Below are 23,027 nucleotides of genomic sequence, written 5' to 3' on the forward strand. Positions count from 1 at the left end.
TAAACCTGAACAAAACCCAAACTAAACAAGGAGAACGAACCCAGGACTGGGCTATGACTAAACCAGGACCAAGTCAGGATTCAACCTCAACCAGGGAAACTAATCCCAAATCCCTAATTAGTCCTAGTTTAGTTCAAATTTTAAGTGTGAATGAAGCCTAAATGAGGACAAGGTCTAATTCAGGACTAAAACAGTTCTAAACCCTCACTTAGCCAGGCCTGGACTTGGACTAAACCAGGACTAAACCAGGACTAAACCAGGACTAAACCAGGATTAAACCCAGGACTAAACCAGGATCATAGCGTCATAAGTTTGTGTGTGTGTCTGTGTGCAGATGATTGACTTGGGCCTGCTCCTTCATTCGGGCTCGTATTTCCGGGACTTGTGGAACATTCTGGACTTCATCGTGGTCAGTGGAGCTCTGGTGGCCTTCGCCTGCTCGTAAGTCCACTTTATTCTTTTCATTCTTTATTGACTTTGCCACAAGGAAATCTTAAACGTCTTATGTTTTGTGTTTGTTACTTGGAGAGGTGGGTAGAGTAGCCAAAAATTGTGCTCAAATAAGAGTCACGTAAACTACTACTCAAGTAAAACGACGTAACATCTGAACTTTAAATTAAATCATGCTCAGAATCCTGTATTTTCAAAGGAAAAACACAAAAAACAGACTAACTAAATCATGTCCGAAGGAGCGGCACAAGAAACACAAATGTTCAAATAATTTTGTGTTTAGTAAGCTTTTGTGACATGAAGATTTACTCACAGTGAGAAGAGGAACTAAAACTTTTACTCAAGTAAGAGATCAATACACTGTACAAGATGTTACTCAAGTAGGAGTGTTTGAAAACTGCACTGAAAAGTAAAATTGTATGAAAAAGTTATTCAAGAAAATGTACTACCCATCTATGTTTACTTGTGGTTAATTCGCTTTTAATTAAGTGAGCTATTGCCTAAATCACTTTTAATTTGAATCATTAATTTGGTTTATTCTGCAAGAAGAATTTGAATTTTAATTTGAAAATTGTTAATGATTAAAATATGTGAGTTAATTAAGCGTTTATATATTTATTCCATTAATATGTGATCCCTTGTCCAAAGTTTTTTGCTAGACTTAAAAACAAAATACCACTTAAGAAAAAATAATACATAAAAATCCTACCTATAGATGTTTAAACTTTATAGCAAACATCAAGTGTTTTGGCAAATGGACAAATTACGAAGAAATTGTTGTCCTTTTACTTTGTCTCTTTTGTAAAGTGCTATATATGTTTGATGAATTTATATTATGGTAAAGAAGGACGTTTTGGACACTAGTTTTTAAACACTAGCCTATTACTCATTTATTATTGTGTTATTACAGTGCGTTGTATTGCTTATACCTAGCACTCTTTAGCTTTGTGCACTCTTTCGTGCTACAATAATCCGACCCACTGCACATCACACATTACGTTCAATCAAAAGCTCGAAGAATGCTGACATTACCGGTAATTGATGCTCTTTTCGTAAGTTTGCTGTATTTTCACTGTCCTTTGCTGACTCTTGTGTCCCGCTGTGAACAAAGTCTTACGTCTTCTGCCTGTCCTCTGTCTTCTGGCTGGATCCGCTTACAGGAGCCTCATGGGGTAAAACCTGTCTCTTTTCACCCGTCCATTCCACTATCAGCGTCTGTCCCGCCCGTTTGTCCCGCTCGTCTCCGGCAAATGTCAGACCGTGTCATTTCTTATCGTCGCCGCCACTTCCCTCGATCAAAGTCCATGGCATTTCACTCTTGTCTGTTTTTACGTAACATGTTTGTGTGGCATTTACATCTCATCAGTGACCTGTTTTTACATGATCCTTTTAACAGCACAAAGGATACTTGCTGACCAGTGGACTACTGAAATAATCATTGGTCGCCGCCCTGATGTGATGTCTACATAAGTTACTTGAGCGGCTGGTGCAGATTGACTGACACTTTTCTGTCAGTCAGGCCCAGGACAGCTATGACTATATTACTGTAATGCAGTGCTTCGGCTGTCATTATTGTTGCTAAACTTAACTCAAAACCCATTCAATCACTGGCAATGGTTGTCTCTTTTCTGGTGAAGGGTACCCCACCTGCTGGTCTCCATGGAGATGTTTCTACGTTGCCTGGAATATTCCACATTATGGCATTAAACGTATCAACTTCTCTGATTGCTTTTTAGTAGTATTTGAACACCTGTCATTCAGCAAGAATTCTGGCTCTCAGAGTCTTAGTCTGCCTTTAAAAAGTCCACCTCTGCTCCACTTAGTAATCTAAATTAGTAGCACCCGTTTGAGCTCATTAACTGCATAAAGACACCTGTCCTCCCCACAATCAGTCAGACTCCAACTACTACCATGGGCAGGACCAAAGAGCTGTCAAAAGACAGCAGAGACAAAATTCCACAAGACTGGAAAGGGCTATGGGGCAATTGTTAGAAAATGGAAGAGGCTGATGACTGTCAATCTCCCTCGTACTGGGGCTCCATGCAAGATCTCACCTCAAGGGGTCTCAATGATCATAAGGAAGGTGAGGAATCAGCGCAGAACTACACAGGAGGAGCTGGTCAGTGACCTAAAGGTAAAAATCAAAGGTAATACTACACTGTCATGGTTTAAAATCATGCATCGCACAGAAGGTTCCCCTGCTTAAATCAGCACATGTCCAGGCCCGTCTGAGGTTTGCCAATGACCATCTGGATGATCCAGAAGACTCATGGGAGAAAGTGATGTGGTCAGATGAAACCAAAATAGAACATTTGGTATAAACTCAGCTTGCCGTCTTTGGAGGAAGAAGAAGGATGAGTACCATCCCAAGAACACAGTCCCTAGTGTGAAGAATAGGGGTGGAAACATCATGCAACAATTTCTGCACAGGGAACAGGGCGACTGCATTGTATTAAGGAGAGAATGAATCCCTCAAAGCATTGAAGATGGGTCATAGCTAGGGATGCGTACCGCTACGACGGACCGGATCCGGACTCATTAAAAATCTACCACTCACATTCTATATCCTTTACGTTCTAGAATCTAAACCATCCTAAACCTTCCATAGATCGCGAAATTCGCGCTAGAAAAGACGTAAACTCTGACATCGCTGTCAATGGCGCACCCGGAGCCATCAGCGATATTCGCGTCTTCCGCGCGGCAGAAGTTGAAGCAGCGCAATGAGTTTAAAGACGCGAGAGACCGAACATTCGGGAAGATCGCTGGCTTAATTGAATCGTTTTAAGTCGCTGCGTGCGTCGCCGCTTGTGCTGCTCCGTGAGTTAGTTTAAGACGCTTGTTAAAGGAGCGGGTTGTGCTTTGGTTTGGGTGTAAATATTGTAACTTCTCGCTCAGGTCAGTAATGCTGGTTTAGTGCTCACAAGTTGCCACTTTATTTCTTGAACAGAGTTGGTTACTGTCGGCCGTAACCATGGTGATGGAACAGGAACATCAGAAATCACCTCGTCTCCTGAGCCCGCTCTTAGCATGGGGAAATTATGAAATGGGGAAATTATGAAATTTCCCCATGTGGGACAATAAAGGAATATCTTATCTTAGCTCCGCCCCAAAGACCGCGCACGCGCACTAGAGACTAGGGTCGCTACAATATGAATAAAATAACTGTAATATGTTGTGGTGTGATGTAGCATTTATTTCAGTGGGTTAATGTGCAATATACATATTTATACATCTAAGTAAACACTAAGTCAAAGTAATATTGTTTGATTGCTGGATTCATTAATTGGAGCTTATATTTTGTAATAGTATTTGTATTCTACAGTTGTTAAATATGGTCTTGTGTTTAATGCTGTTAATATGATGTATTGTGTGTAGTGTAAAATATTTTCATATTCTATTTTTGATACTGCTAAGTTGATTGATTTATAGTGGTTCTAGTTGACTGTTATGCTAGTTTTTGAAGGTTTTTACATGACTTTGATGCCAATGGATCTGCAAAATTAAAGAATGGAAATATATCTAAAGGCATTAAACTTCAAGTGTGGGGAACAGCCCAGTCAAACCAGTAATACACTTGACAAAGTATCAGCTGAAACAGCCGCCCCAAAACCAATACACAACTTGCTCTTGTTCGGAGGTTGTTCCTCTAGTAAAACACATGAATGTGTGTTAGCAGCTAGCAGCTTGTGATTTGTAAGTTGTAACTTCTGTTAAAAACAGTGAATAAACCAGATAAATTGAGTTTATTTCACTCTGCAGATAAGCCTTGTGTTTGATAGTCGTCCTTGTTCATGTGTCTTCCACTCAATTTAGCGAAGTAGCTTGTGTTACGCTGTTATAACATTATGCAAAACTGGTTGTTCAGCCGGACTCATTAGGTCCGGACCTGAACCTAAACCTCTGGATTCGAATCCGGACTTGAACCTGAACTTGGGTTTAGGTATTCATCCCTAGTCATAGCTGGGTCGTCCAACATGACAATGACCCGAAGCACACAGCCAGGATAACCAAGGAGTGGCTCCATAAGAAACATATCAAGCTTCTGGATTGGCCTAGCCAGACTCCAGACCTAAATCCCATAGGATCTTTGTAGGGACCTGAAATTCTGTGTTGCCCAGCGACAGCCCTGAAACCTGACAGAGAAGATCTGTGTGAAGTACATTCTGTACTTGGAAACCTTCAGTCACCATATGTCATCAATTTTGTATTTAAAAAGTCTCAATGTACAAAAGAAACGACCGCTGTAGTGGTCCTTACAATTATTTGAACTCGTGGATAGTTGTCTTTTTGCCGCACAGTTGTACTCTCACGAACAATGGCTTCAAAAGGCTTGTCATCTTTACAAAGCACCCACAGGATTTGACAAAATGGATTATAAAGTATCTCTGCGCCGCACCATTCACATTCAAATGAAACGTGACTCTGGGGGACGTGTCTTCCAGATCACTCATTTTGCTCTGGTTAAATCATCAAATCGCTTTGCTCTTTTCTCCCTGACATTTGGGCTTCTAAATTGACAGTAATTAGAAGTGGGCCCTTTTGTATGAAACGGAGTGTGTTTTATAGGTCAGAAATCTTGTTCCACTATTGAGTCATGGAGCCTGAATAAACATAAAGGAAAAGGGGAAAGCGCCTACAAACATGGCAATTTCACTCGTCAATGGTGTAATAATTTGTTTTTTGTATTATGCACTGTATGAGCTGTTAGATGAGACATTTATTTTTAATTACGCTACAAGATCAAATTAAATATAAAGGTTGAATTCTTAAAAAAAAAATCAATTCTGAACGTATGATGTGACGTGTAATATGACATAATTCACAATAGGACAAAAAATAATGACTATATGGTATTTCTTTTCTACTTTGAGATTTTTTTTTTTTTTAATGGGCGAAATATGGCCTTTTTTGATATTTTTATTTAAAATGCCACTGTCTTTTTTTATATAATGGTGTTTTTGGTTGGGTTTTAAAGACTGTAGAGTCCAGATTACGATTATTTATTGTATTTTTCATTGATATTATTCAGGTAAATATTTATAATGTCTAATCATTTCCATCTACAGGTAAATGTTACAGAAAGAGAAAACATACACATATTATTTAACTAGGCGCTTGGGTAGATGAATTTAATTTAGCACAATTATTACAGTTAAGAAATGTTAAACTCGACTTGACATTTTCCTGAAGTTAACTGATATTCTTGATCAAAGTCACAGTGAGTTCTGCATTAGCTTTAGCCTTAGCTTCTGAAGAGCGGCTCCTGATAAGACTGCGTTTCCGTTCGTAATGTCAAATATTTTCATCAACATTTTAGATACAGGAATTTTGAATGAATAATAAAGGAGGCTGATGGCTCTGCTGCTGCGGTGGAGGGTTAAAGCTGAAAACAACATGAAAAGACGGGCGGAGTGAATGCGTTAATGTAACAGGTGCTGTAGGAAAGAGGAGCAAATACTTAATTTCAAGAGGAAAAAAGAGATACAAATACCCCAATAATCTACTCAATCATCACAACATGAGTATTTGTAATACTTTACTTTCCACCTCTGGTAACAACGCAGCATTTAAAGCAGTTAGTTAATCAATAAATACATTCCCACTGGATCGAGCGTTGACCCTGTAGCGTCAGACTTTGTGCATTTCGTCTTCGTCTCTCATATTAACCGAACCCGTCGTCCACTGGTCCCCTTGTCCACTGGTCCCCTCGTGTCGTCCCATGAAACCCAGTCATCCATAAACATGTCTGAATGTATTTGTCTTGCTGTTTTATCCTGCACTTCTGTGTCACTGCAGTGTTCTATATTTAATATGTTGTATGTTTGTTCTTGGCATCTGCTACGTGTATATAATGTATATCTGTGTATAATTATAGTGTATATCTGTGTATATACTGTATATCTGTGGTGTATATTGCTTTTAACTCAAGGCAGAACAGGTTTGTAATAATGTCCTGTTGCAATATTGTATTTAATGTAATTTATTGATGATATTTTGAGTCCGTTTTCGAAGGATTAAATCTTGAGAAATGACTGTGATATTAAAGGTACTGTGCGCATGACGCCACCCGTACAGCAATGTTACTGCGGCGCTGAGAATGTTCCACAGTATGGAATTGATACTGTGTATGTGTTTTGTATTTCTGAGGCGTGTTGCAGTGGTAACAAGACAACAGACAGAAACTTGTACAGATGGTTTGAGAAACTTAAGAAAATGAACAAATTAATGGATTTACGGGATCAATTCAATAATCTGTCTTGCTTTAGATATTTATTCCTTAAAATGGAGATAAGCCTGTTTTAATGTCATTCTGTTGAACATTCCAGGCAAGCACTAGACACCGTAACCAATTGAAACATGGTTGAATCAAATATTGTGCTTTTTAAGGGTCCAATTAGAAAAGAAGACGGTGTTTTGAAAGTGCCTGATGTAACACTTTTCAACTAGCACATTTTGCACACAGTACCTTTAACTGCTAATATCCTTTATTCAGCTGCTTCAAGATTAGAATCATTGTTTTCTTCCTCTTAAAACTGCAATATTTTATATTTCTCTCTCTTTCTCCTGTTTTGCTCTGTCCTTCGCTGCCGTTTGTTGTTGAACTTCTTCTCTCTGTCTCCTGTCTTTTCTTTCCGTGTGTTGTTGAACTTGTCCTTATTTCTTTCTCTTTTTCTTGTTGAATTTGTCCTTATTTCTTTCTCTCTCTCTTCTTGAACTTGTCTTTTATTTCTCTTTCTGTTTAAACTTGTCGTTTATCGCTGTTCTTCTTGTCAGATCTCAGCAAAGCATTGCCAGGTGGGAAATGTCCGGACTCCAACATAAACCCATTCTCCCCTCCCCCCTTTTCCCAGACCCTTTAAACGGCTTGTCTTGAATGATTCCTCTCGATCCCAACGAGATTTGACACCCCCCGTCCCGGTCCCCCGTCCCTTATCCGAAAGCACGTTGGGCCAATATTGAGACTGCGAAACAATATTTGGGCCCTTGTGGCTTTCTGAAGAACGGAGAGAAGGAGCTGTTGTAAGACTCTCTATTTGAGATGATACAAGAAGAAAAAAAGATTTAAATAAAAGGCTGACAATGCATAGATTGACTAATATGTTCCGTTATTAGAGTGGAGTGGCTGGAGAGTATTGATCCACGCTTAAGCCTGCAGATCAAACCGCGACGTCGATCGATCCGTTTACCTTAATCTCTCCACTCTCTGAACAATTAGACCCAGTCCCGATAATGCCCAAAGTACGGACCGTCCACGCTGTCTCATTAAAGCTCTCGACAAATCTTTGACGTTTTTAGAAACAGAGCGGCGTTGTACTATCGTCCCACTGTCAAAAGCACTTTTATCAAAGCTATAGATACTCATCGGACCGGGTATTGATACTATTCTCTTTTTCATAAGCGCGCAATTAAAGAAATGAGTAAAGTAATTGGTGAAAAATGTAATAAAATTGTATGAAATTATTGGACAATTTTTCATTTACTATATTACTATTTTTTTTTTTTAAAACGATGTATATATAGTAAAGAACAATAAGTAAGTAAAAATACAGTGTCTAATATAAACGATTAAAAAAGTGACCCATGTCCAGTGAACGCCTCCACGCAGTAACCTAAAGCTGACCGCTGACACCGCGTCGCCCCGGCCGCAGTTTCAACCAATCACAGCTCCTCCTCCTCCTGCTGACCCCTCCCTCCTTTTGAAAGCTACTGTGAGCGCGTTAATGCTGTTTGAAAAGCAAAGACGTGCACTGTTTTTGCAGATTGCATGCCTTAGTGATAACCGGGTCATCTGAGCATGAACGCTGCATGCTTCTTTCTCTCTCTCTCTCTCTCTCTCTCTCAGACTTGGTTGTGGTTTTTTTTTTTTTGCATTGATCCCCCCCAAGCTGCGACTGTATGGAACCATGCTTCTTTATAGACTATGTGTCATCCAGGGGTAAAAATAGCAGCGATGTGGCTTTGTATGAGAGTTACACACGCTCCAGTGCCAATCAGGTGTCTCAAGTCATGTGCGAGTGACCTTCCCCTTGTGGACCGGAGTGAAAACACGGTCAGTTCGGGGGTCTAAATATAAACACAAAGGTGTGCCGCGTGCGTGGACTGGCCGCAGAGTCGTGAGTTTGATTCCGGCTCTGACGTTTTGCAAGCTCATCCCCATTTCGCGCTGCACTGTCCTGTACAATAAAGACTAAGGGCCACAAACTCCTTAGGAAAAAAATGATAATGATAACGAAAATATAATGGTAGAAAAAGATAGATTCTCAAAAGTAGTCACATGTTTAAGTTGAAGTTCAGGTCTAAAAGAAATATCGGTATTGATATATATATATATATATATATATATATATATATATATATATATTTTATTTTATTTTATTTAATATGGACATAGCATTGGACGAACTAGATGCAATGTTTTAAGTGTTATAGCAAAATAAGCTAATTTTCAACACCTGTCCATAGGAGACTTTTAGAATATTTTTTTTATAGGGACATTGCATATTAATGACCATCAACCGTTTGAGTTTAAAAATGCCAGATTATAGCAAAGATTGGCCGGTTACACTGAAGACAGTTAAAAAACATTGGACACAGAAGAACAAAAGGCCAGACTTAAACGGCTCAGATACTTGGTTTTCCTTCATCCGCTTTTTATTGTTTATGAAGTGGACCATGACAGACGTTCTCTTATTGTCACAGGAAGACTATTCCGATAATTAGCTCCCTTGACGGGAGAGCGGTCCAAATTTGGCTCTGATATTTTTTTGCTGTCTCACGTCGCATTCTCAGATCAGGCCAAAATACATCACACAACAGTGAAACAAATACTTTTATACGCCACAATCCCACTTACATACATTTTACATAAGGTTATTGTGTGCATTAATATTGGTATCGGCATGATCTGTTAGCAGTCACAGCAGCAAGGCAAGTATCGTATATTGGTATCAGCTCATTAAACACATAGAAGGATATCAAGTGATGGAAGTGACACTTTTCAGAATTCTGTAGCTTGCAGGTCATACTTTCTTCTAGCATTAGCAATTAAACCGACACAATTATGAGCGTAAACAAGGACAGGGCAGAGTATAAACGCATCTGCTCAAACCGTTTCCATCACAAACGAAAATAAACGATAACACTACTGACCCGACTGCCACGAAAGCAACATAATCCACATGTAGTCTCCGAACTATGATAACCTCACTCCGTTCTTGTCCATGGGTGTAGAAGAAGGCGGTGGCGGCCATGTTGGTGTGGGTTGAAGGCGTGCGATGTGTGTGACTGGTTAGTTGGGCCCCCGTCGTCACCGTGCGGATGTGAGCGACGGCCCCGCTCCGTGTTATTAACGTAGCAGTGATGTCGTCCCCCTCCCCTGGTTTGATGCCGCATCTGATTCTCCAGACAAAGAACTGCCAACCTTCTTTGCATTTGTTGACGGGAGACATTGTATAGTTTAGTGTATAGTTATTCCACAGAGACAACATGGTTTATAAGGCCAAACAAGGCAGGTTTATCTGTAATTCAAAATGCTTTACAGAACAGGGAAGATGCATTAAAATCCCCAAATGCAAATAAATAAAGATAATGTATGAAAACAAATTAAAAGAAATACAAGAATAAAATTAAATACAATAAAAATAATGTATATGTTATATCATTTTAAGATAAAATCCTTTTAACAGAACTGCTTTGAGCCTATGAGTAGAGGTCTGTCTCACATATTCATGGAGACCGTTCCAGATTTTTCCTGCATATAACTGAAATGCTGATTGAGGATAGCTGATTAGATAATTAGATAATGATGATGACCAGATAAAGATCCGTGATAGCAAGAATTGTAGCACAGAGAGTTGCAATAGCAGCTGTACAGTAGTGGTTGTAGTTCAACATAAATCCTATGTGTTAAGCCTGTTTATGAAAGAGTCATTTACATTGCAACGTGCTATAGTTTTCTTTTCCCGTTCTTGTTTTAGTCTGCTCTTTTTGTAGCAAATTTGAGATATAACCAAACAGCCTTCACAAGATTGCAGATATTTTGAGAATCTTCCCACTTCTTGACCCCGGACAGATTTCCACCTAATCCCTTTGTGATTGAATTCCCAAATCGTGTAGTCTCTGTAGAATAAAACATCTCTGCATGAGCACTAACTCTTATCCCATCAGCTCCTACTGCGATGCTCTGTAATGCTTTGTTATTTTTGAGCGCTGACTGAACTCTGGTTCCACACAGAGGGACCAAGGGCAAAGACATCAACACCATCAAGTCTCTGCGCGTGCTGAGAGTGCTGCGGCCACTCAAGACCATCAAACGCCTGCCCAAACTTAAGGTCAGACACGCCTGGGGAGTCGCAGAACTGGGGTTACGTTTAGTTTGGGGGGGTTGAAATAAGATAAAGGATCTACCAGAATGTACAGCACGCGAGAAAATTGAATAAGCCGTACATTTGGGAGGAAAACGATTGTTGTGGTAAAATGTAATGTCATAAAAACATGGGAATTTAGTGTTTTTGATGGAAAACTAATTTTGTCAGGAAATATCTCAAATAAATAAATACAATAAAAATAAATACTCCAACGGCATCTCCTCCAAATTTTGTAATAATATTATTATATTCCTTTCGCAGTCCAAACAAATAATACATTAATCAAAAGAATAATCACTTTTCTAATAAAGAAGCAACATTTATTCAAAACATATACAAAACTAAGAAAAAGAAAATCAGAAAAAAGTAAACCAATTGTATACCAGAATGTATACAGCCACTAGAAGAGGAGTTTGAGCAGCGTAAATACATTTTTCAGATCTGAATGACTGAGCGCAGGATTTTTTTTTAAAAAGTGTAAAAGGACTTGAGCTTTATGGTGTCGTCGATACAACAGTGACAGAGGCTGTGTGGATGTGACAGGAGTAAGAGAGGAGATGATTGAGGCAGATGGAAGATGGCAGGACTCTCTGATCTGGGCCTGGTGCTCTGACAGACACACACACACACACACACACACACACACTTACACACAGACAGGCTGATAGACAGACAGGCTGGTGGAGCGCCATCACTCCACACACACGTTCGCTTTGAGGCAGCACAGACGTTTGACAGAGGGAGGCTGACGGGTGCTCACAGGCTCACATGAGGACAAGTGTTTATAGAAGCCTGAAATATAAAAGCCATGTACGCACTAAACCCCATGTTTTGTGTGGCTGGATTTCAGATGGTAAATAGAAAATTGTGTCAGTTAGTGTTATTCCACCTCCATTTGGCAACATTCACCTAATCACACACATTGAAACACTAGTGAGTGAATGGAGACACTGGAGGTAAGACAGGTTTTGTTGTAAGTGTGTTTCTCAAGGACAAACAACTGTGATATACACTGGTGGAAGCTGGGATCGAGCTAACAAACTAATTGAATTCCTCTTGTCATCATTTAACAGGAAATGATCAGGTGTAGGTGATTAATTTGAGAACCTAAACACTAAATGCACCTACTAGGTATGGGAGTATTGCTATGATTCTGATTATAATGTAAATGCGATGGTTAGGAATCCGTTTTAGACACCAGTAGCAGATTGGACTGAACCATCTTATGTTTTTTATACACATGTTTATTGAAATGCCTTCACCCATAAGGTAAGTCCAGTATTGAGTATTGATATTAAAAAAAAATAACCCAAAAAGTACTTTGCAGCGATACTAATTACTGCGGTATTACCAATCACAAAAACCTCCACAACTTTTACACCTCTTTATCAATCAAAATGATGATTCTTGTCAGTAAAGTCAGTAATTGATTTGAACATGCTGCTACTTCATATCTCTTGGAACAGTGGTTACGGTTACGGTTAAAAAACATAACTCGGGTTTAATTGACTCACGATTAATTCACTAATTGCAACTAGTCGACTATAAAAATAATCATAGTTGTATTTTGATAATCTTAATAATTATCTGGCCTATACCAACTTTAAAACACAAACAAAAATACCTTTTTTATTAACAAGACAAATCAAAATGTCAAAATATTAATATACACTTTATATAAACATGATTTCAGTCACCATATTTCAGCCTTTATTTGGCTGATGTATTCAAAAAGCTTCAATGTTCGATATAAATTATTGTTTGACTTATTAATCATTAGTTGCTGAAAAAATATTACTCTCAAAATGTCATTAAATCAAATAAATTAAAACGGACTAAAAATGTGTAAAAAAAAAAGGAAATACATTTCTTGATTATTGTTGTGTGTTTCAGGCGGTGTTTGACTGTGTGGTGAACTCTCTGAAGAACGTGCTGAACATACTGATCGTCTACATCCTCTTCATGTTCATCTTCGCTGTCATCGCGGTGCAGCTCTTCAAAGGAAAGTTCTTCTACTGCACCGACAAGTCCAAGGGCCTGGAAAGGGACTGCAGGTGACTCTTATCATCTGCTTAAAAACAACATGTTAGACTCAGGGATCCCAGGGGCAGATTCTAGGGTCTCTTGGTTCTGTTCTGTGTGACAACCTCTCTTTTGTCTGTGTGTTCATCAGGGGTCAGTTCCTGCATCATGACCACGAGGGCATGGCCGTGGCCGCTCAGTCCAGGGAGTGGAGGAAGTACGAGTTCCATTACGACAACGTGCTCTGGGCTTTCCTCACACTCTTCACTGTGTCCACCGGGGAAGGCTGGCCGCTGTGAGTCCACTTTACCTCAGCTTTGATAATTAGACTTTAGCTTTACCTCAGCTTTAACCACACTTTAGCTTTACCTCAGATTTAACTATACTTTAGTTTTACCTCAGCTTTAACTATACTTTAGCTTTACCTCAGATTTAACTATACTTTAGTTTTACCTCAGCTTTAACTATACTTTAGTTTTACCTCAGATTTAACTATACTTTAGTTTTACCTCAGCTTTAACTATACTTTAGTTTTACCTCAGCTTTAACCACACTTTCTCTTAAAACTACACTTAACCTTTATTAAAGTGCCTGTGTCTGACTTTCAATTTGTTATAGTTCAGAAAAATGTATTTTACTCCATACAATATATTGGAAATGCAGCTATTTGTGAAAAACATGAGCGTGAATGATATTGCCTCCTAAATGAGCTTTTATCTGATATTTACCGAAGTAAGTATGTGAAAAACAGAACGAGGTTATTCTAAATCCTTTGCAGAAGTCCAAACTTATTCCTCACTTAACTAACGCCTTCTGAGCATCCTAATTATTCACCGAGATGACTTATAACAAGCATTTTCAAAACTTTCCAGGACCAAAGCAATAACGCTAAGAAAAACTAGCATGCTAACCGTGCACTTCCTGCTTTGAGGAGAATAAAACAGTCTATGTACGACCAGATACTGACAGCTTACAGCAGTCACATTTTCACCCTGAGAGCAATGTTTCTGTACTGGGAAAAAAAAACTTTTACTTTATTCCATGGAAAGGGGCATTAGAAAATCAATTTGTGTTTATTTTTCTGCTGATATGATTTTTTTTTTCTTTTTTTGTGTTCAAATTGATGTCATTTATAATGTCCAGACAGTTACGTTTTCTTAGGTAATAGTTGTCCCAAATACATCATTACATCACTGAAAGTAGCAACACTCGAGTTACACTTACATGAGTTACATTTTTGACTACTTGGCAACGTTTTATTGTATTGTACATATTTTCTTTTACAATACATTGTTACATGGCCCAGCTTTACTTCTATAAAAGTAGAAAACACACAAACGTCTTCAGTCACATCAGAATAGGTCTCTCTTCTTGTCTTTTTGACGGCGTACCTCTGTGTCTAAAGCAGTTAGAGCTGACACACCTGCTGGAGCAGACGCAGCGTGGTAAATGATGTCTGAGCCTAATGACCACTGTGTATTCTCTGAAGGAGCAATCAGGCCTCCTCACGTCAGCGCTCGTCTGACTCTGAGCAGCACAAACTGAGCATCAGCAGCATTTGTGTCGTTCTCATCAACTTTAGACCGCTTCAGAGGAGAGAAAACCACTTTAAGGTGCACTTTGTCACTTTTTGAGGGAGGATCCGCCACCTGAGAGTCAAGCTTTGTTGTAGAGCAAAGTTTTTACACAAAGTAGTTCAGTGCTTCAAATGATAAACCAAGGAAAACATTAATAGTCGTAAAGTGTGCTTTATTTAATGTACTGTATTTATAAGGCATTAATGAGCACATTTGTTTATGATCTTAAAAGTGTCAATCACGTGTGTTAATAAACCATGTGCACAATGTTTATATGAGCGTTACACAATACTTACAAACTGTTAAACAATCTGTGCTTAGTGCTCTTAAACAACATCCATGAGGGCAAGTAGCTGACCAGCCAAGCAAAGTTACTGGTCAGATCTGTGGAGAGGAGAACCCAATTTAAGGCCCGACTATGAAGAAAATCATGGGCCCCATTTCATGGATCCATCCACTTTATAGAGAACATTATACAGTTCTGTTCCCAAAGTGCTGCACACAGTTGAGTTAAGAAAATCATTTATACCCAAAGGCCATTCATTTGCATTCAATCATGAAACAAATGATATAAAAATAATACAAAGATCAACAACAATTTAAATACATTAAGAATGGGTCAGCTCTGTGTCTAGCAGCTTAGTAGATGAAAGTATAAAAGATGGCATAAATAGTCATTTGTTTTGGCTCCAGGCACATTGTAGGGCTGCCTGGACGATCAGCTCGGCTTTCCCTGTCATTTGTCTCCACAGGGCTCTCACTTTGGAGCACACTTTAAATATGTTTCATGAGACCATTCTTCAACATTAAAAGCACAATATTTCCTCAATACTAGGGTTAGGGTTAGGGTTACGGTTAGATATTCTGTTGGCCTTTATATTATATCAGTGTTTGACTGATACTTCAACTGGGAGTCAAATATACAGTATATGGTTCCCAAAATCTTTTTATTGTGAATGGTGCTAAAACATGTCTGCCTGTGTAATAAATACAACCTAAACTCACTAAAAACAATAAAATACATACAACACTACAGCTAATTAAAACTACTAAAATCAATAAAAGACACAGAACCACCAGCAACGTTACATAGAGCAGATGTAATGAGCAGATTTAAATACTAAAAATATTAGAGAAAAACATTTTAATCAAGAATCTGGTTAAATCTGGAGTCACTGGGTATAACATGCAGATCAGAGGCTGTTCATACATTCTTGAATTGCCAATTTATTTATGTGATGGAACTCCATGCATTGAATTATGATGTGAATATTGACAGTGTCTTTATGAGGACTCGGGCAGAAGGTTTAAGCTATTACACACACAGTAACAGAGTAATCCACTGTAAAACGTTTGAATTGTCTTTACCTCTGTCCAGGGTGCTGAAACACTCCATGGATGCCACCTACGAGGACCAGGGTCCCAGCCCGGGCTTCCGCATGGAGACATCCATCTTCTACGTGGTCTACTTTGTGGTCTTCCCTTTCTTCTTTGTCAACATCTTCGTGGCTTTGATCATCATCACGTTTCAGGAGCTGGGAGACAAGGCCATGTCCGAGTGCAGTCTGGAAAAAAACGAGGTACGCCATGGAATTAGGTGACAATACTGTAATGTTCTGAGAGATATACAAAATATTCTGGACTATATTTATCTGCAGCGCATTCGGAGTATTCACATTTTTTTCCACATTTTGTTATGTTACAGTGTTATTCCAAAATGGAATAAATTCATTATTTGCCTCAAATTTCTACAAAGGATACCCCATAATGACAACGTAAAAGAAGGTTGTTAGAATTCCTTGCAAATGCCTTTTTTACATTTAAAAAATGTATTTGTACATTTGTAAGTATTCACAGCGTTTGCCAAGACACGTTAAAGGTCCCATAACATGCAAAATTGACTTTTCAGAGCTTTTAACCTTCTTACATTGCTATTTGTGCTTCATATATGTACACAGAGTGTTTTTTTTGATTGATTTCCGCAGTTTTTAGCTCTAGTACAGACTATATCCTTTCCTCGAATCTCCAAACTGACGGGCGGTGGGGCAAGACCGCGTCATAAGGGCAAGCACGCGTCACCATCCCCCCTTACCCAATCCCCCTCCCCCCTCTCCACCCCCCTCCGCCTCCCTGTAAGCTGTAAGTACACTAAAGCTACATGTGCGACTCACGCAAATTTCCAGAACATGTGTAATGATTTTATTTACATGACGAGTGACGTGTCATGACCTAACATGTTACACATCGAGTACACGATGTATACTTTATGTTATGTGCGTTATTTCTACACTGTGGAGAGGGGTCGCATAGTCAGGACCGGCCCGTCGTCTTTCACCGCCGCTAGAATCAAAAACGTGATTATTGAGTTAGTTTGTTTACACCCCCACCGTCTCTGGGGTGGGCGGGGCACACACGTGCTCTCTGAGACTACGTCACGGGTTGGGCGGGGGAGCCAGATCGCTCTTCGCAAGGGTGGGGGCGAATATCAAACCAAGCCGTTTGCATTTCCGGGTTGGTGAGGGGGTCCAAGGTCTGGGTGATATTTCTTAACTATAATGTTATGGGTGTTGCACAACCCTTATCATTATCAAATATACACTTAGGATAGACTACGAAACGAGAAAAAAAGCATGATATGGCACCTTTTAAACTGAGCTCAGGTACATGTTTCAGGTACATGTTTTTTCCGCTCGTCCTTGAGATGCTTCTACAACTTGACTGGAATCCACCTGTGGTAAATTCAGTTGATTGGACACGATTTGGAATAGCACACACCTGTCTATATAAGGTTCTACAGGTAAGAGTGATGTCAGAGCACAAACCAAGACATGAGGTCGAAGGAACTGTGTGTGGACCTCTGAGACAGGATTGTAAGTATCCAGGCACAGATCTGGGGAAGGGACTGAAACAGTTCTGCAGTGGCCTTCATCATCCGGAAATGGAAAAAGTGTGGAACCAACGACACTCTTTCCAGAGCTTCAAACTGAGCAATCAGGGAAGAAGGGCCTTAGTCAGGGACGTGACCGAGAACCCGATGGTCACTCTGATAGATCTCCAGCGTGTCTCTGTGGAGAGAGGAGAACCTTCTAGAACAGGCATGTCCAAACTATGGCCCTGGGGCCAAATACCATCTGGCTAAGTTGGTTCAAACAACCAAAAGTAGTACTATTTACTGTAAAATTGGAAAAATTCAAGCATTTTGATGTTATACAAACCTAATATTCATGTTTCAAGTCTTATTAAAGGGGTGGGGGCTCATTGAAACAATGTCAAATGCAAAATTTCGATTGATTCACTTTAAAATTCAGCTTTGTCGGGTTGTTTGAAACCCTCTGCTCCGTATAAGTTTCAAAATGCGGCCCTCGTTGAAAAAAGTTTGAACACCCCAATCAAGTAGTAAAGTGGTAGGGTGGCCAGACAGAAGCTACTCCTCAGTAAAAGGCACAGTATTATTGTTAATACCGTGAATACTTTCCAGATGCACCTCTCAAACTGGTATTAATACTTTATTTACTAAGTTGAACAAGTTTTGATACTGGACCCTCTAAATTCCTACCATTTTCCAACAACGGAGCAGAAAGATGATTACCGGTAATTCGTTCCCAGACGTATAGAGGAGGATGTGAGCTCTCTGTCAGTCTTTTTTTAGTGTCTCGAGCCCCAGTGACTGCGGTGGAATTGACTCAATCAAGTCAATCAAGTATTAGCATCAGAATACTCTTTTGGATAGTGGTGAAAAACATTGCAATGTATTGTTGATTCGATTAAAAATCTGTGATTTTTGTCTTTTGTCCTCCATGTACAAGCACAAAATTGTAGCGTTTAGTCATATCTTCAAACGCTCTCACACAAGCCAAGTGAATCGTTACAGTGTTATCCACAGTTTACTGCCTGCTCCTCCTCAAACTGGCACAGAAACCGCTCTTTTTGGCTTTATCCGGCTTTATGTACGCTTTCGTCTCCCTTTTCCAATATTTGTGCTCGACGTGGATTAGACTATCAGAGAATTGATTTGTCTTTCTCAGTTGAGCGACGTGGTGTCCTTCTGGAGACTTCTCAACCTTATTGTCCTTACATATAAGTCCCTTGGTAACGCAGCTGGGTGGAAATTTTGTACACAATTATTTTAAAAGTATGCATTTTCATAACCATATTGTAATCTCAATGAAAATACTCTTTACTTGATATGTTTACATGCACACCCACATTTACATATGATCTCTTTTCTGGACCTTTAAGATGATTTAAATGAAATCAAAACTTCAAAAATTGTATCATTAAAAATAAATCAGATTACGTGCATCAAATGTTGCTGTTTACATGTCCTTTTATAATATCTCATAGTATATAGTAATATCTCTATCTAAAAATATATTTGCGGACATTCTCCAGATATGTCACATCTTATATTTATTTAGTGTTTTTGTTGACAGCCAGTCCAAACGCGTCAGAGCTGAGTGTGTCTCTCTCTCTGGGATTAAACCGGACGCACACTCGCCTCAAACACAAGCGCGGTTTGTTTCGGCTTCAGCTCCTCTCATCTGGACTTCACAGGGATTTTGCTTAAAATGACTCGGCTTTTGTCTCTGGAGCGCCGGGCCCCCCCAACGATCAGACGCCTGCAAATTGCGGCGCCGTCTTTTGATATCACAAAACGCCCCGGATCTCAAATACTGTGCCCATTGTGCCGCGAGTCTTTCATGTTTTAAATGTCTGTGTGTTATTGGGTACGGAACATGTCACGAAGGGCGCGCTCCGAAAAGAAGAAGGGAATCAGCAAGAGTTAACCTGGCTTGAATTCAAAATACTACTCTTGATTTAAGCAGTTTTGAGTCATTTATATTTATTTCTTCTTTTTTTTTAATGTTATTTTTTGGTTCGTATTGCGTATTTTTACCAAAACGAACTCCCAATAGTGCACATAAAATACAGCATAAAAATGTCTATATTAGTGATCGAAAAAATATATAATTAAAATATTATAATTAATACAATACAAATATTAATGATGAATTCATCAAACATAGTAATAACATTAATGATGAAAAAACAATTATAATAATAATGATTCAATAATTATGCAGGCGCTCTACAGAACAGGAAAAGGTGCATAAAATCACAACACAAAAAATAAATCATTATGAATAAAGTTGGCTATTGCCTCTTTAACCTACAAGCTAATGAATTTAAACTGGTCCAAACTACTCGATTCAAGAGCCTTTTTTGCGGTGTAGATTTCCCCACGCCGATTTAGTGTCTTGTTTTTGTTTTTTTCAGAGAGCCTGCATTGACTTTGCCATCAACGCCAAGCCACTGACCAGGTACATGCCGGACAACAAGCAGTCGTACCAGTACAAGCTGTGGAAGTTTGTGGTGTCTCCCCCGTTTGAGTACGCCATCATGACCATCATCGCCCTCAACACAGTGGTGCTCATGATGAAGGTGAGACAACCAGTTGGAGTTGGAGGCATGAAATTACTGTTGTTGATTTGAAGATGTTTGTGGTTCATGTGTCTGATATTTATTAATATTAATCAAGTTGTTGATTTGAAGGACATTATTTGTACTGGTAATGACCTTTAAACTTCTGGTTTTAGAACTTACAATTAAATCACACATTACTTTTCACTCTATCTACTGGCTGCAGATTGAATTACCATGGGGATAGAACTGAATCTAAAAATCTAGCGTGCCGATGCTAGATTTGCAGACGCTGAAAAGTGTGAATGACGTTAAATAATGCTCCAGATATGTTACAAGATGAGTAAAAAGGTTTTGCATACATTTAGCTTAATATGGGTCCTTTTTAAGTATATAAAATGATGTCACTATATTTATCTGTGCCATTCATCTGGTCTCCTTATCGGTTTTACAGCTAATTATCATCCAAAATTAAACAACGTTTACACACTTAATTTTGAAAATCTTCCCAGACTGGCAGAATTGCTAAGCGATCGATAGCATGAGCGTTGAACGCTGCATTTACTATGGGGCAAATGCAAACTTTTGAATATTTCTTATCTAAAAGTATGGGAAATTGGATCTTGTGTCCCATCCCGGGTATAATCTATGCGTATCGAAAGCACAAAAAGTAACTAAAATGACCAAGAAGAAACCCATGGATGACTTTTTTTCAACGTTGGCCTGCAAAGAAAAGTTGATAGAAATGTGAGCAATAAATCATTAAAATGCTTGTATTTGACCATAATCCACGCTGCAATCTAAAAGCTTTGACTGTTCCTCCAGTGCTGCTCTGCTCTGAAAGTCTTGCCAATGTTTTCTGAGTTGCCCAAGGTCATGTCTGTGGCTGGTCTCAAAGGTTTAGTCCATGTCTGCTTGCTCTGCTCACAAACACAACGTTATTACTGGCTCTACACTGACACAGAGATCTGACTGGACAGAGTAACGACACAGAAGCTTCACAGCAATTTGATACGGAACCTCCATAAAGTTTGTCTGGACACCTACCGTAGCATGGCTTGGAACAGGATCCCTTGTTTATTGCCACAACAGTTTGGTTCTTTAATAATTTAGCAGAGCAGACATGTGTGGATGTGCGCAAGGCTCGTGGTCTGTCCAGAGATCAGCCTCAGATCACAACAACGCTGCTCCTCTATCTGTCATGCCGAGGCTGGCAAGGGCCACGCTCACAATACTCTCTGCACTAATGGAGCGCACTGGGCATAGGCTGCATTTATGTTCTTTGTGTATGAGACAAAATAAGTGATAACGTACTGATCAATGACTGGTTTTGATTCTATTTAACTCTCCTGAACATTAAAAGGGTTCTGGACTTGATGCGTGTACTGCCTTGAACTCAAGGATTTAGTTGAGCAAAACAATTGTGATTTCGAAATTTGTCACATGGACAATATTTCCTGCATTGCACAACTATTTTTTCTAAAATGTCTGAAGGGTTAATATTTTAGTGGATGTTGTGCAGCAGAATCGTTTCAATCAGAAAAGTACATGACTCTGTAAAAGAATGGTTTTCTTCCTCCATCTTTTTTGATTTATCAGTGCACAAACATGTCTTCTCTAAAGGCCTGAATGAATTATTTTGTGGTTCATTTCACAAAAAACACTAAAACGTCCTCCTTTTCTTTTTAAAAATCTAGAATAAGTCACTTGGGTCAGATACAGTGAATAAATAAAAGGGATAGGTATGTATTACAGTCATTTGAAATTAAAATTACACATTTATCTCTACTTTAAATCTAGAAAAGATTGGAGATTTGAGAGGGATTTCTCTAAAATACAGACTTACCGTGTAATCCTTGTCATTCAAAAATTAGTCAAATTTCTTCCTCCAAAATCTGAAAACTCCAAACCACATGCTTTTACGTGACTGTGGACGTTAAAAAGATCTATTAAAACGACAGACGCTTAAATACGATCAGTTGCGCAGCCCTCGTTCAAGGTGCTAAAATATCCTCCTTTTTACTCTTAGAATGTGTCGTGGCTGTTCCTCACGTGTGCTCCTGCCTGTCTTCCAGTTCTACGGCGCTCCAGACTGGTACGAGTCCATGCTCAAGTACCTGAACATCGCCTTCACAGCACTCTTCACCCTGGAGTGTATCCTGAAGATCATCGCCTTTGGGCCCCTGGTACGACACATGTGCACCCGTTCAGACCGCTCTCCTCTTTGTTTTAAAACTGTTCTTTTTGTTTTTGTGTATTTGGGATTAGATGTGCGCAAAAGAAACAACTTAACTTTCTGTAAAATAGGAAATGACATACAATTCATCTGTTTAACTGACATATCGATATATTTCCCTGAGAATTGTCTACGTCGATCCGCGCTCAGCGAGTCGTCCTCGATCCACGCCATGTTTCAATGAAAACACAAATCAAACTTGGAAATTATTGATTAAGATAAGATAAGATAAAATAAGATATTCCTTTATTGTCCACACATGGGGAAATTTCATTGTTGCAACGCAGGTATACAGAGGTAGATACAGAGGAAAAGAACAGATAACTTATAGGAAGTTTGAAAAACACTCTCTAGATTATATCTAGATGTTGCAGTAAAAATATAATTGCTTTACCGGTCAATATTTTTGGTGTTTTTTAAAATTATTATATTTTTGCCTTCTAGGGAATTCTCAAGCCAGCACACACCACAACAAACTATCAAACATTAAAGATTTAAAAAATAATACAAAATAAATACATTATTAATAATAATAATAATAATAATAATAATAATAATAATAATAATAATAATAATAATAATAATAATAATAATAATGATAATGATAATGATAATAATTATAAAAATAATACAAATGTAAGGTAATTTTTTTATTTATTTATTTCAAATCAATGTTAAATAATTTGTGTTACCGTGTCAAGTGGAGATTTATACCATGATTTAAGTGTAATATTGCTTTTGCTAGTGTGTGAATAAGAGTTTAGAGTTTAGAGACCACCGCTAATTGTTTATTGAAGCGTCGAGTTAAGGACATTTATTTTTTATTTATTACATGTAGTTTTGCAGCTTCTGTTGAAACCACCACACACAAGCAGCTTGCAAAGACAACAACACCTTTAACTATCTTAGGAACTGCATTCTCACATTTTGACAAAATTAAATCAACACGGTTTG

The 23,027-nt window shown here is 38.8% G+C and overlaps 1 protein-coding gene across 1 annotated transcript in view; it reads left to right on the forward strand.

Moving 5' to 3' along the window:
- Positions 1–23,027, forward strand: part of LOC140366953 (voltage-dependent N-type calcium channel subunit alpha-1B-like) — a 197,768-nt gene that overhangs the window by 140,757 nt on the left and 33,984 nt on the right. Inside the window, exons 26-32 of the mRNA XM_072453216.1 lie at positions 335–441; positions 10,685–10,781; positions 12,711–12,871; positions 12,991–13,134; positions 15,795–15,996; positions 19,694–19,858; positions 21,913–22,023. Coding sequence (XP_072309317.1) covers positions 335–441; positions 10,685–10,781; positions 12,711–12,871; positions 12,991–13,134; positions 15,795–15,996; positions 19,694–19,858; positions 21,913–22,023 — 987 coding nt within the window. The remainder of the gene's footprint in view (positions 1–334; positions 442–10,684; positions 10,782–12,710; positions 12,872–12,990; positions 13,135–15,794; positions 15,997–19,693; positions 19,859–21,912; positions 22,024–23,027) is intronic.

Source organism: Eucyclogobius newberryi, unplaced genomic scaffold, assembly GCF_026437365.1.
Source record: "Eucyclogobius newberryi isolate DKJ021-1_F unplaced genomic scaffold, fEucNew1.0.hap1 SCAF_2, whole genome shotgun sequence".
NCBI classification, from domain to species: Eukaryota; Metazoa; Chordata; class Actinopteri; order Gobiiformes; family Gobiidae; genus Eucyclogobius; species Eucyclogobius newberryi.